Here is a 15,032-nt window from a genome sequence, read left to right on the forward strand (position 1 = left end):
GCAACTTCTAATTTAATAGACATGATTTAAAAAAAAAAAAGAATGGAGAGGGAACAGGAAGATAAGTAAAATCCGATACTAATTCTTGCTAGGGTGGGAAGGTCCCAGAGGGAGCTGATACTGGAAGTTCCCGGTGGCAGTTTGTGGCAGCTGAGCCAATGGAAGGAGCCTTGCTGCTTCACTTCGCCCTCTAGTGCTGCCAGGTAAAAATGCTCCAATGAAGACAGTTCTGGGAGAGAAGCCAACAGCTCTTTAATAGGAGGCTTCAGATCAGAATCTCTTAATTATAATTCCCCTTGCCAAATTATTCCTGTTTTTGTATTTATTGCAACAATATACTTATCAGGGGCACAATCTAGTGAAAATTCCATTGATTTCAATTCAGTGCATACTTAGTGTAGATGTGCTTAAACCACGGGCTGAAATGGGCCTTGACTTTTAAAGTGTGTGAGTGTGTGTAATCTCCAGCATCTGGATAAAGTCCAACACCTGCGATTCCAGTTCTCTTTATCAAGCATTTATATTTGATGAATCATCTTATTTATTGCCTTTCACTACAGCCTTGATATCTATTGCGTCAATTTGACATATGCTTTTGTTTCCAATGACCCAAAAATATTCATGGAAAACTATACTTTCAAAGCTAGACTGATTTTACCCTTTTGACTGTGTGTTCTTGCTCTGCCCACAAACTGCTGAAAAGGTTTTGGTTTTGCATTTTTTTAAAGAATTTTTTTTTGTTAAGAAAATTAATTTGATTCAGTACTGGTCATTTGCTCTGTATTTAATGATTTTATAATGCTTTAATTATCTTATTACACACCTTGATAAAGGTACAATGTCACACATTAAAGGAGACAATAAAATATCCAACGGAACTAACACTGAGGGCCAATCCAAAGCTGTTATTTTTATTGTGCAATTAGCAAATTTTTTTAAATGTAGTTCTCCACTGGTGGAGGAAGTGGTCCTGATTTTCACTGGGACCCCAGCACACAGGGGTGCCCCAAACAAGATTCAGGCGAAAACTGCCTCAGCACATCAACTCATGTTAGGAAAGCAACTCCCATTGCTGCCACATTCAACAGAAAGATTGGCACTTATGGTGCTCTATTAGTGGAAACTAAAGGGAAGAGTGAAGCATATAAAACTCCCCATTACAATGTACAGAGGGCTAACTATTCTGAAATTAGTAGTTCTGGGAATATCTGTGGCAGATACAGTACTGATTTATAAAACACTTCCATTGTTTAATATAATTAAAAAATATAAAAATTTGATTTAGTCCACATGAGAACATGAGAACAAAATAATTAATGTCATGTTTAATTTGAGGGAGAGGGACCTTGATAATACAACCTGTAAACGGAACAGACTTCCGGGTTGGGAACAGACTTCCGGGTTGGCGCCACGACTAATGGCGGATTCCCTCCGAGCTCCGGAGGGATCGGCTCTGCGGGATCGGGTCTTGCCGCTGCGGCAAAGCGGGGACTCTTAAAAATCACAGGCGCGGAAGCCTGTGAGCGTGGGGACTCGGCGGGCACCTTTTGCGCCCCCCCAAGCTGCGAAGGAGCCTTTTTAAAGGCTCCGGAACGGGACGGGGTGAGCGGCGCGGTGCGGAGAGTCGACTGCTTCTCCCGTGGAGTGAAGCTGCACAGCCGTGGTCGGAGAGCGCTGACTTCTTCTTGTGAACAATTGGACTCTAAAGTAACAACCCGTGAGTAGTACGGAAATTGGAACTTTAAAGAAAAATTCTTTTTTATGAATTAGGCACGATCGGGGAAGGTCCAAACAGGAAGTCAGCCTTCCCTCCTTGTAAACAATCTAAAGCAATGGACCTGATAACTAAGGTCGAGAGAATCCTCTTTTTCTTCTGTAAAAGACTTTAATTTCACGGTTTGGCATTATATGAAACTTTATTGGAAGCAGGGGAGCCTGCAGACAAAGAACTAATTTTGGGAGCTGAAGTGCCGCCACCCCGGACCCGGGAGTGTTCCGCGAGAGAGCCTTGAGGTACTGAAGAGTTTGACAGCTGTCAAGTCAGCTGTCAAGACGGAAAAAGAGAAATTTGTTTCTGTTGCTCTTGCTGGTTATATTTGTTACAATTTGTTGAAAATAAGGAAGGGCTGATACAAACTAACTGGATTGTTGGACTTGAGCTGAAAGGAACATTCAGGAGCTAAAATCCCTCTAGAGGGGGTTTTGGGACATTACAAGAATGGCTGGAGGAGGGAAAATTCAGGCTGAGCTGAACAGAGCATTTGTTCTCTTGGGAAAGTTACAAGGCCAAATTGATGTTTTGGCTACAAGTGTTACAACTCTGGACTTAACAGTAAACACCATCATTGAATTTGATAAGGATTTGGAACAGGAAGCCTATTCAACTGGAAAAACAGAGAAACTTGAGAGCTTTGAGAATTTGGAGAAGGAGATATATGTTGTCCCTGAAGAAAAGGAATGAGGAGCCGTAATTTTCCAGATGCCAAAGGAGAGCTGCAACTTGAGGCCTGACATGATGGCAACAAAGGAAAATAAAAACGTGATGTGGAAAGTCTGGCCTGAATTGGAGAGTGAAAAATGGAGCGATCTCCTTGTGTGGAGATCTGAAGACCTAAGGATTACAAATTTGATTAAGGTGGAGGTTGGAGCAGTGGGGACAATTGGACTTGAAAGGAGTATGAAACAAGATTTGGACTACCCCACAGGCTTCACCTTTAAGTATGGAGGTCTGACCGGAAGAAACATGGATCTTGTTGGGCCGGAGCTTCTCCGAGATTTGCTGTTTAACATTAAGGACTATCAAAAAGACTGGCAGAGAGGAAGTGAAAGAGAATTAAGAGCCTCAGATGTTAGATCTCCAGGCTGATTGCATATTGAGACTGATAGACATTTGTTGGGGATGGAAGGGGGTATGGGGGGATTAGAAATTGGGAATTTAAAGGGTATATAATTACAATTTGTTTTCTTTTTATTTTATTATTTGTATGAAAATTGGGAAATTCGTGGAAGGGAATTGTGGTCGATCTTAGAAAATGCTTTAAGAATAAGTATTGATGTATAAGTTTGGATGAGAGCTAAGATGAGACAAAGTAAAATTGGTTTTTAAAGTGAATTAAATTAGGTGAGGACTTGCTGAGTTAACAACTTGAATTGGAATACAGAGAGGGGAGGGGCGAGGAGGTCTGAGAAATAAGGTAAAGGAAAAGTAAGCAATTGAAATTCTATGTGTTTTTAATTGTTTTTAAGTTTTGTATTTTTGTCTTTTTTGTCTTTTTTCTGTTTTTCTTTTTCTTTTTGTATTTTGTATTTACTTGGAAATGCTAATAAATATTCATTAAAAAAAAAAGATAATACAACCTGTAAACGAAGGCCTTATCAAGATTAACTGAGCCATTTAAGTGTCATGCACAAAATCTCTAAATCTATAGAGCTTAACCATACCATAAATGCTACTCTTCTGCTTTTAGACATGGAAACTGTGTTATGAAGGAGGGAGCCTTGTGACACTTCTTAATGATTCCAAAGTAATCCTGATCCTCTGATTCTATTCTCAGTCTAATGTGGATTGGAACTGCCCCATATCATGTGTTCTTCATTTGGACTTCATGAAACTGATCGCCCACATCTCTAAGAGGCAGAAGCCCTTTCTTCTAGTTAAAAGTTTCCTTGCAGATGAAGATAACAGCCACACAATTACTTAAGAACATTTATTTATAACATGATATAAAAGAAATGAGATATGAACATTTTTATTTGAACAATAGTAAGTGGCTTCTTATACTTACATTGGTTGTGCTCATTGTATAATATATACACAATGAACATAATTACATTTGTACACAAACTTAACTGGGAACTGAATACCTGCTTATTGCTGTACATACCCTATTCCAAAAGAGGAAGAGCCCAGTACCTCAAGATTCCTAACCCTTCATTTTTGTTTAAAGGAAGAGAGAGAAAGAGAGAGAGAGAGAGAGAGAGAGAGAGAGAGAGAAGTAAACACTAACATTCATGTCTATGTTGAGGACAGTATGGGAGAAACTGACATTGCAACTTGACCGAGAAATAATTACAGATCAGAAATAGAGCACATCTTAACTCGGCAATAATAATAATAATAATAATAATAATAAATGGCACATTTTAAATAGGGCATAAAACATTTACAAATCAAAAGGTGAAAACAATACATGATTCGTTTTTAGAAGCATAACTGAGGTTTAAGTGGTGATCTGTAAAAGCAACCCATGAAAAAGGCTAAAAAGGAAGCAAACTTAATTAAATTCAATTTTTTAAAATAAAAAAAACCTTACACCAGGGAAAAACCACTTGCGAAGGTTCCGATTGTAGGCCGCACATTTGAAAAAGAAGCCTTAATGATGTGGATGGAAGTCATAGTAGCAGCAGGCTGGTGTCAGAAGAACTATCTCCAAACTGTTGAGGGTACCGTGGGAGGCATTTAAAGCTCTCTTGGAATAAACATTTTCCATGAAGTGATAAAAAATGATGCTCTGTGGCCAAAAGCATCAGAACTATGAATTTCATAGATTTAATAAAATTGACTGTACAGTATCTTCTTTCCGTAGGTCAGTTTTGTTAGCCATGAATCGTTTCAGCAGAAGCTGGAAGAGCTGGAAAAAAAAGCTGAGTGAGGTTTATTGCAAACAAGCCACTGAAAGAGAAGTATGTGGGGTTTTCTTTTTGAACCTGGACAGAGATAATGGGGACCACCTTCTCTAAGATGTGATTATCCATAATCTGAAGTAATCCTAATGGAAGAGCAACCCTGTTGCTGGATCAGATCAAAGCCCCATCTAGCTCAGCCATCTTCTTTCCTGATGGTCTCCTATTGACAGAATTATCCTCCATGAATCTCTAATTTTCTTTAAAAATAAGGCTCTGTCCCAAATCAACTGCTTATCAGTTTTCACTGGGTTTTAGCACCCGGAAAATATTATCTGGGGTGTGTGTCACTCAACACACAGGCACTGATTTTGACAGCACATGGGGGGCTTGAGGGCACAGGAGAGAAAGAGTTTGATGCTAACCACACAGACATGATTCCTGGACATTATTTTCTAAGAGGTGGTAGGATGTCTTGCGTTTGGGTCAGAAAGGTGCCATTTTTTGTATCCTAAGAACAAAGGCATAAAACTCAAGACTGGTGGCTCTGTGGCAGAGAACATGCTTTTCAGACAGAGATCCCAAGTTCTATCCCCATCATCTCCACTTCGAGAGACGAGGTGGCAGATGATGGGAGAGACCCTGGAGAGAAAGCCACTGCCAGGCAGAACAGACCGTACTGAGCCTGACACACAAATACTTTGTACTGGCAAAAGGCACCTTGCAGCATTATCCCCAAAGTTAGTATTTCGACATTCCAAATTATATACCAAGACCAACCCTTAACTGGTGTTTTAGATGCCTGCTGTAACACTGCAGCAGTGCTTACGAACCTCTGCCAGTGCATGCTTATGATACCTCTGGCCTGGCCACAGAAACATCTAAGATGTTTGCTTTATTTCAAAATTATCTTTTGAATTTTTTTTTTTTAATTTAGAAGCAAAACTATAGTGCATGCTGTTATAATACATTTTGGCAGTCTACATATCCTAAATCAAACCTGCTGCTGTTGTGTTTCCTCTTGAAGTCTGTGCTGGCATCTCAAATGAAGAAATAGTATCCTCCTGCTCATGAATGCTGGTTTCTTCACTCTCTTCTGTACTGCTTTCAGGTTTGTGGTTTGCAACTGGGGCCTCGTTCTTCAGGCTGGGGGGGGGGGGGAACGATCAAAGTTTAGAGTTTCCTCTAACTTCTAATTGGGTTAACTGATATTGTACACCACTTCAATAAAAGCCTAAAATACAAAAATACTAGTTGTGGTGTATATAGGATTATGAGATCACGTAACCCAATCTCGGAATCTATGCTTTTCTAGAAGAGTGGGGGGAAACATCAGAACTGCTTTCTACTTCACGCACACATAGCATTTTTAAAATAAGACCTAAGAAATCAGATTACATATTTTTTCATTTTATTTATCCTGAGTGCCTGATGGGTGTCCTTCAGAAGAGCATCTCACAATTTGGGTATGGTCACTACGAGGGCTATGTCTTCCTGAACACAGCAAACTTATTTCTGCAGTGAAGACACCTAGAGGAGCTTCTGTAGATGATCTTAAAGCACGGTCGGATTCACAGGACTAGGCAACCCCTAAACCAGATCAACTTGCTAGTCACACCTTCTGAATAGTGAGTGACTATACTGTTTCTGGTTTTGGGTCATTAAAGACTTGGACAGGGATCCAAAAGACTGAAGGCTCACCAAGGTTCTCACGCTTTCCTTTCCTGATTCAGCCCTTTGCATCCCCTCCTCCTACCCCAAAATAATTTCTGAAGGTCAGGGCTCTCGTGGAAAGGCTTGCAATGTGCCAAGAGCGGCTGCCTCCTAGGTATACACCAAAGTGCTTTGCAAGTAGGCACGGGCTTTTTTCGATCCCAGCCTTGTAGTTTTCCAACTGGAAGTGGAATGAATTTGGAATGAATTTTGACACCTTTATCACGCTAAAGGGTAAAGGTAAAGGGACTCCTGACCATTAGGTCCAGTCGTGGCCGACTTTGGGGTTGCGGCGCTCATCTCGCTTTATTGGCAGAGGGAGCCGGCGTACAGCTTCCAGGACATGTGGCCAGCATGACTAAGCTGCTTCTGGCGAACCAGAGCAGTGCACGGAAACGCCGTTTACCTTCCCGCCGGAGCGGTACCTATTTATCTACTTGCACATTGATGTGCTTTCGAACTGCTAGGTTGGCAGGAGCAGGGACTGAGCAACGGGAGTTCACCCTGTCGCGGGGATTCAAACCACCGACCTTCTGATCAACAAGTCCTAGGCTCTGTGGTTTAACCCACAGTGCCAACTGCATCCCACTTTATCATGCTAACATTTTCAAAATGGGAAAATCTATTTCAGAGCCTTTGGAAGACAGGAACTTTTACGTTAGCTTTCACATGCTAGGTAAAAGGCCAACACAGCTGGTTTTTAATGGCTGTGAGACAACTTTAATTCCTTTATTTAAAAGTTCAGCAGTGATCCAGAAACAAACTGGACAATTTTACATTTAAAAAAAATGCTCTTGAAACCTATATTATGTAATAGCTTCAACCAATTAGCACTCAGTACTTTATTTTCAGGTCCCAGAAATAACTACCTGAAGTGGTAAAGCAAGGGCTGATGTGGAGGGGGTAACTCTTAGTTTGTCAATCCCCTCCTATGAAGTGAAAAGAAATAGAATGCAGGGGTAAAGTCACCCCCTAAATTTGCAGCTATGGAATCATTGCAATGACTTCTGGTTTTACTGCAAAGCCCCACACAGCTGCTGTTACTAGTAAGTTAGATTTCCTTTACCTGAAGTCAGCATCTTGTGTCTCTTCTCCTTTTTTTAGCTTTTCAGAAGCCTCATAGGGAGTCCCCTCCTTTGGCTCTAAGACATCTGGTGACAGCTGACCTTCATTTTTTGGTAACTGAGGGTAAAAAATAAAAGTGAATAATAAATGTTAGCTATTTGAAGTACCTAAGTTGAAGAGGTGTGTAGATGGAAGAGTTTTATTTTCTGTTTTTAATTTCAGTTACTCAATCTCCTGCATTTAGGTTGGTGCACTTTTTAAAGCTGTCTCTAATGAACAAGCAGAATTAAGTTTGGGACAACCAGGAGGCACCAAGGAAAGAAAAATGGGGAGGTAAAGTTTCAAAGGCACACATGCTAAAAACACTTTTGTTCAGGAGCATTTAAGAAGCACATCATTGTGTTCTCTGTGTCATGAGCAGAGAACACAGAGATGTGCTTTCTAAGTGCCTCTAAGGAAGAAATATATTTTGAAATATGTTTGGCCAACAATATCTTTATTTTTGTGTACCCTTGAGATTTCACATCCCTCTTTCTCCTAGTTAATTGTAGACTATCTGAACTCTGCATTGTTTACCCAACATTTGCTCAGTGATTTGTAGTAACCCAAACTATAATTTCAGTTTGAAAGCATGCTCTGAAAAAGAGAAAGAAGACTAGAAAAGTGGTAAAAATGTAGATAAGAGCTCAGGCTAACTAATTAAGCAAGTTCTAGAGGTGCCTTTGTGGGGAAGGGTTTTGGTTCTATATTTTCTGACTCCAGTTCCTTATCTTCTGATTGTATGCCAATAAATTTCTGTGTTCAGGAAAAAGCAGTACCTGTGTAATAAAACCAGCATGATGTTTATTTGGATGATCATTATTCTTATCCTCTGTACGATCATTATCTTTAATCCAAGGTGAGTCTTCTGCACAATTTTGATGGCTCTGGCCTGCATCACTTCCTCTAATGGCATACTCTAATTCCTTGGTAATGCATACAAAATCATCCTTCCTTTGGTTCTGCAGAGAATATTTGATTTATTGTGAACAAACAAGGCAACTAACTGGCAGTACAATGATAAAGACACTGGTTAGTTAGGAAACAAGATACAACATGGACCCTCTGGACATCATTTTTAAAGCACATTCCTAAGATTTGTGCTCATGAATGAAGTCTGGGTGCCTTCACTACTGTTTGTGCCTTCAAAGGTTTTGGAGTGGTCACAATCCTTAGCTCGCACTCAGTGCATATTCTGTAACTTCCTGCTGAAATACTGTAACTTTTTATACCAAAAATGTTCTGGTTATTTTTGTCCCACTTCTGTTGTGCTCTAACCCCTCCAGACAGCAGTAATGTGGTAGCATGTGGTGGCATCGCCAAGCAAATCTACTATTAAAGCACCATTATTGTATCAAAAACCTACTGCAGAATATGCCCACAATATAACATCAGTCTGGAGGGGCCCACAGATTGTTAACTTCCTTGTAGAAAACATCTTACATGAGACTCCTTCTGTACACGACACACAGGTACTGATATAATGGGTAGTCACTAAACACCTGCAGCATAGGACCTTGCAATTGCCTGTACCTTTCCTGTGCGCCAAACGTGTCCAAATGGACTAAAATTGCTCAAAACACTTTTTTAAAACCAAAGAGTAGACCCTTCTATCTTTTAGTGATGCTACTGTCCATTCCAAAAAGCAGGGAGGAAGCTGCTAATCTTCTTGGGGAGAAAGATTGCTCTAAGGCCATGAGGAGTCTCCAATATCCTTCACTCCTCTGAGATTAGTGGGGCTTAATATAAACACAAATAGTTTGGCATTGCACTATCTGTTTCCATTCCAGGCCAACATTTTCCTTACCCTCACAACAGGAACAAAAGCTCTACCTGACTGGACAAAGGAACTTCCTTCACAATATCTGTTTCCACATCCTTATTCAGATTCCAGCACCGAAGTCAGTCCTCAGCCATAAACTGAGGCTCTAAGAGCTTCTGTCTGTCAAGGAGAGGGTTGTGGGGGGGATGAACGTGTGGCATACCTGAGACAACTTAAAAGGATTCTCTCTGACAAGGGATGGGCTTTGTGATGGGGACAGATCTGAGACACCAATAATATTCAGTCCTTTCTTCTTCTCTCTTAGACAAGCCTGCTGATGTCTCTTTATTCTTTCCATCTGCTCTTCCACTGTCATCCGGGGACGAGCACTTTCTGCCAAGCATAGCTGCTCTACTGCACTTCTTGGCCTTTCCTTGAAAGGAAAGAAATGTATGGTAAAAAAAAGCACCTTTCCTCTGCTGTTGCAATGGGATATACCATGCTATTCCCAATACACAGAAACTGGCATGATTTGAAGCAACAAGGTTAACTACACAGAATGTGAATCTATAATTTTTAATCCATGTCAAAGATTTCCATCCACAGAATACATTGCACTGTGATAAATTCCATAAAATACCACTGCCTCTATTCAAAGAGCACCATGTAAAAAACTCACCAATAGCCTTACGGAACTAGAACTGACTACAATAATGCTGAACAAACTCTCATCTCTGATTCACAGAATGAGATTGCACTGATGGAGTGAAAGCACTCTATTTTGTTAGGCAAGTTGGTTTTTGTCTACTGCCTATCAATGATGCTGCTGATAAATGTGACTGGGGAGAGGAGGTGGAGAAGAGATAGGTGCTGTGCTATTTAAAGACTAGCTCTTCATATTTCATCATGAATCAGCTGCACTTTTTCAGGAAGGCGTTCATATCCCTGTGTATTTGGCCAAGGATCCAGGGGGGTGAGAGGGTGGTGTTGATGTTCTCATATATACAGTATGCAGAAGCCCAGTGGGCATTATGGAAAACATGCACTTGATGGATGGTGGCAATCCAGCAAGTCAATCTTTTTCTCTACTATATGAAATTGTTCTCTGTCTTCCCATCACAGTCCTTCTGAATGCTGTGCCAAGCAGGAGCATTGCCATGATGATCTTATACTACATGTTGGGCAGTGGTGGCTGGTGTAAGAGTAGCCACGCAGTTGCACTTGTGCAATACCCTGAGTTGACGTGCAATGCAGATGGAGAACTGGAGGCAGCAAGGGATACAATTCAAAAGTAGTAAATACCGTTCTTAGATCTATCTTCTTAGTTTTCCTTAAAGTCACATATGAAGCTATTGTTGAAGATTCAGGTGTTGGTGACTTTGTTCTGGGAGGCACAACTCCAATGGGAAAATGAGAGCCTATAAAACAAGAGGGGTGTTGAAAGCATATTGTAAAGACCTTAACACAAACTCTAGATGCAGTTAATGTGAAACACGTTTTATCATGCAGTTATCATATTTCAGCACCTGCCTAACAGTAAGTCTGCTCATAATAAGGATTTTAAAATACATTACATTGAAATCTAATGATTATAGATAAAAGCTAGGTCTGAAGAAGTAATGATTCTAGAATGATGGACCCCAAGTGCTGTTACTTCTCTTTTAAGATCCATGTACAAGTACACAATCTTTGATGCCAAGGAGCCTTAGACCCTGATCATTTCACTCCTGTGTTGCCCACAATTTCTGCTCTCCCATTCTGCCAATAGTGCTTTATGAGGTGTAAGAAGGGAGACAGATGGTGGTGGATTCACTACAGCAGTTGCTGAAAGTGGGGCACTCACTGGATTAAGCAAGAGAAACCCCAGGACTATGCAACCAGAATAGGCTTGGGGAGGGGGTTGAGATGGATTAACAATAAGAGCTTAACTTTTCTGACATGCTTTTGGACAACAAGTTGCTGAGAGTTCAGTTATATTTACTGCTTACTTTGGGAATATCTGTGTTGTATGGGTTTGTTTTTTGTTTTATTTTAAATTGTTATTAATGTTTGGTTTTGAATTACCATTGTTACAAGCTGTTTGGGGAATTCCTATTAAAAAGACACGCACACACACACACACACACATACACACACACACACACACACCAGTGACTAACGAAACAGAAAATTTATAATGTTATAACAAAACATTTTGATTTCCACCTTCAACGGCTGCTGACACAAATGATGTGTTCAATCATCAAAGCTCTATAATTGCAATCTTAGAAACAGTATCATTTTTTACTGGTGCTTCCTTTGAGCCCAGGGCTTCCTGTCTGCTGATTATCTTGCCCTTTAAGATTTTTTTTTGGTGGCTATCACTTCAGCACAGCAAGTTTCTGAGCTGGGGGCCTTGTATTCTGATCCCCGGCTTATGTGTTTCACCTGCACAAAGTGGTGTTAAGACCCAATCTGCGGTTCATGCCTATGGTATGTTCTACTTCTAATAGGTCTCAAGAGGTGGTGCTGCTCTCTTTTTGTCCCAATCCTTCCTGCTCCCAAGAACATCACTGCCATTTGTAATGGGGAAATTCGACCATCTCAGCAAGCACACAGTAGCAGAGCTTTGAATGTCTGGCGTGCTTTGAGATTTGATTTGCAACACGCAACTGAGTTTAGAAAGTTGGTAAGGCAATACTAAAATCTCAATTCTAGTGGAGATCTTACAACCAAGAAATCATCATTTTTTGGGGTATCTATTAGCAACTCATACATAAATTAATCTTACAGCAACCCTAAAAAAGAAACTTGTGTGAACAAGAAAAGCAGACTCTGCCCTCATAAAAAAACCCCACTACATAAGAAAAACTTTTTATGCGCCACAAAACTGGGAAACACAAAAGAACAAATGCAGTTTTGTACTATATACGGTACATGATTTGGGTTTTGCAATGTTATATTTAGAGGTACGGAAACCCAATCCTAAAACAGAAAAAAGTAAAGAGCACTTTGCATCTATATTTTGTGAAGAAGGAGAAGGGTATGTGCAAAGGGGGTGGGGTGGGGGAACCTATCAATTTTCTTCAGTTTCTCTGTACTACTTTTAACTGGCTCAAGACTCCACTACAGAACAGTAAAACACAAACAAATCCTCACAGTGCAAATATCAACAGGCCATAATATTCTATGTATAAAACAATATATTGTGTATTCCTTGTCACAGCATGTAGGCAGGATTTTGGAGCGTGGCCACTTTCTGCCAGCTTTCGTCTAAGGAACTTAAAATACAATCCTAATCCTTTTATGCAGGTACAACCACATAAATGACAATTAAAACCAATGCAGCATGCCCAGATCTCCCTCCTTGTTCTCAAAGCAGTGCAGGTGGTTGACAATTCAACACTGGATCCTTAAAAACGGGTTTCATCCTGCTTTAACTGTTTGCTTTGAACACTTTGGTCTGATGAAATGTATTACTCCAGCAGGAAATGGTACATTGCCACTAGGATTCTTTATTTTAAACAAGCAGCATCAAACCCAGAACTGCCCAGGAATTCCAAGAAACCATTTTTTTTTTGGTAAGGTTCAGATTGCTATCTTAATTCCAAATGGCATCCATTTGTATCCAAACAGATGAAAACCTGCTCCTTGATCAAAGGGACCATCATGCAAGATTTTGTGAAGGTATCTTAAGAGGTGTCCAAATGCAGAGAGAAGAGACAAACAACTTTCCAAAGTACATAGTAGATACTTTAATTAGATAAGAGGATTTTATTATTGGCTATCCTGCAAGATGTTTTTCCCCTCCACTTTTGGAAAGACAGATGTGGTAAAACTTTCTATGCATACTGGTGGAAAGAAGTATTGCACCATAGTTTTAAAAAGATGCACTGCTTTGTGCCTTGCATCTCCCAGGCCTGCTGCCTGGTAGTTTTGACAGCTCCAATGAAATGTATGTGACTAAATTGCTAATCACTAGTTGTGCGATGAATGCGATTAGCAGAATAAACACACAGGTTAACATTCCCTACCTAAGCCCCTAAAGCTCTCAGACTAAGTTAATAGGATTTACTCTGAGACTTTAGCTCACCACTTCCTCCGCTGTAAGCAGATGCAAGGACAATTGTCTTATTAAAGCATCAATTTTGGTTTATTAGATTGCTGAAAGAAGCTGCACACATTTGCCTTATCTGACCACATCTGTCTAGTACAGGAGCAGACAGAGGTCTGACACTAGCAAGATGAACAAAATGGGTCCGGTATTTCCAAAGGGACTGTTAGAAAATGTGGCTGCTTCAGAATATAAACCACTGTAGGTAAAGCAATGCTTCTTACTAGACCCCCTTCCTGTCTCAAGTTGAAATAACAGTCCAGTTCCTTGTTCTGAGAATGGTCTATCTAGGCCTACAGCATCCCCAGATAAATGCCCAGTTGCTTATTTAAATAATCTCCAAGGAGGTGATATGACAGCATCCAAGGCTGTTTCTTCTATTACTGCACATTTATAGACAAAACTTTCTTCCAGTCCAGCCTAGACTTCTTTTGCTTGAAGTTTACCATCTCACTGCTTCTTCTACAGACTTCAAAGTAGCCAGCTTATAGGCACTTCATCTGCTTAAATTGAATTTAGTGTCAGATGGAAAAGAGGGGAAACTGGAATCAAAGAGCTGTAAGAGTACCCTCCCCAAACTGAAAGGCAGTGATAATGCCAACTGGATATATTAATAAATTGGACTCAGGCCTGATGCAAACAAGAAAATATTGAAAAAGTGAGGCAGCCTAACATGTGAAACTGTTCAGGCTCTTCACCCCCCCCCCTTAATTATTTTTGCATTTTTCACCTCACCATCCAACACTAACCACCAAGGAATCCAATGGTGTGAAAAATCACTGAGGGGAACTGCTCCACACAAGCACATGTATGATTAGACTGCATATTGTACAAGGATTTGTGATGGCTATTTATATCCTTTCTGATAACTCTTTACAGACCATTCTATACATACATATAGAATATACATAGATATTCTATACATATGTGTGGGTGGGAGTGTAATATGCACATACATATCATTGTCGCTGACCAATATGAATAATCTTTTTGTAATTAAAAACGAAGTTCCTGAATTTGCTCCCCCCCCTTCTACCTCCCAATCAGATTTCCTTTCATGTCATGCCTTTTGAATGGAAACCACAGGGGCAAGTACTGTCTCATTACTGTTCACTTTGAACTGGTCTGGGAGCCTTCCCCGCCTTCCCTCAGAGTGAGTTAAAAATCCTTCAAATAAGTAATAAATAGGCAGCATAGCCTGGTGCAGCAATCTCAACACGCCATTCATGCTATTTACGTGAGTGAACTGAGCTTAAGGGAGTTTCATTCAAAATGGATTGCACAGAACAGATGCTGCAGTGGCTAGAATGCTGCCAAAAAGCATACATTTCTGCTCAGCCATAAAGCCCATGAGGTATTTCATCATATATAAATAAATAATATACTTATTTGGATTGAATGCCCCAAACTAAGTGCTTTGTAAAATCAAGGTGAACAAGCCTCCCACTTGCAGACTTAAGAATCAGTAGACCCAAAGTGAAGCAATGTGGCTTAAAAAAAAACAAACCAAGCCCACACCAACCTCTACAGGGTAAAGCTTATCATTTGTCTAGGAGACAGAGAAAACTTGAGAATTGCAATATTACGCTTTTCCCTTTTCTTTTTAAGGAGACACTTTTTTCTGTCTTTTGACAAATCTTGAAGTTCTGTAGTGCTGCCTTCAAGGATGTTCCAGCAAAATAATGCAGGAAATGGATGAACAAAGATGGAAAGATTGTTCAAGGGCAATGACTGAAA

The 15,032-nt window shown here is 40.2% G+C and overlaps 1 protein-coding gene and 2 long non-coding RNA genes across 22 annotated transcripts in view; 2 read left to right on the forward strand and 1 right to left on the reverse strand.

Annotated features, from left to right (window-relative positions):
- LOC307225407 overlaps nucleotides 1–15,032 on the forward strand; it is a 503,606-nt gene that overhangs the window by 282,800 nt on the left and 205,774 nt on the right. The gene's annotated exons all lie outside the window — the stretch shown is intronic.
- LOC307225329 lies at nucleotides 3,375–4,008 on the forward strand. Its single transcript, XR_013842894.1, has 2 exons — nucleotides 3,375–3,939; nucleotides 3,970–4,008. It is a non-coding gene; the product is annotated as an uncharacterized lncRNA (long non-coding RNA).
- Nucleotides 3,694–15,032, reverse strand: part of PLEKHA5 (pleckstrin homology domain containing A5) — a 178,303-nt gene continuing 166,964 nt past the window's right edge. For all 20 annotated transcript variants that reach the window (XM_079992195.1, XM_079992211.1, XM_079992213.1 and 17 more), the window contains 6 exons: nucleotides 10,505–10,620; nucleotides 9,426–9,635; nucleotides 8,220–8,402; nucleotides 7,403–7,518; nucleotides 5,624–5,769; nucleotides 3,694–4,631 (listed from right to left, as the gene is read on the reverse strand). In XM_079992195.1, the coding sequence (XP_079848321.1) occupies nucleotides 4,597–4,631; nucleotides 5,624–5,769; nucleotides 7,403–7,518; nucleotides 8,220–8,402; nucleotides 9,426–9,635; nucleotides 10,505–10,620 (806 nt within the window). In that variant the 3' untranslated portion in view covers nucleotides 3,694–4,596. The remainder of the gene's footprint in view (nucleotides 4,632–5,623; nucleotides 5,770–7,402; nucleotides 7,519–8,219; nucleotides 8,403–9,425; nucleotides 9,636–10,504; nucleotides 10,621–15,032) is intronic.

The sequence above is a fragment of the Podarcis cretensis genome (genome assembly GCF_951804945.1).
Source record: "Podarcis cretensis genome assembly, chromosome: 10".
NCBI classification, from domain to species: Eukaryota; Metazoa; Chordata; class Lepidosauria; order Squamata; family Lacertidae; genus Podarcis; species Podarcis cretensis.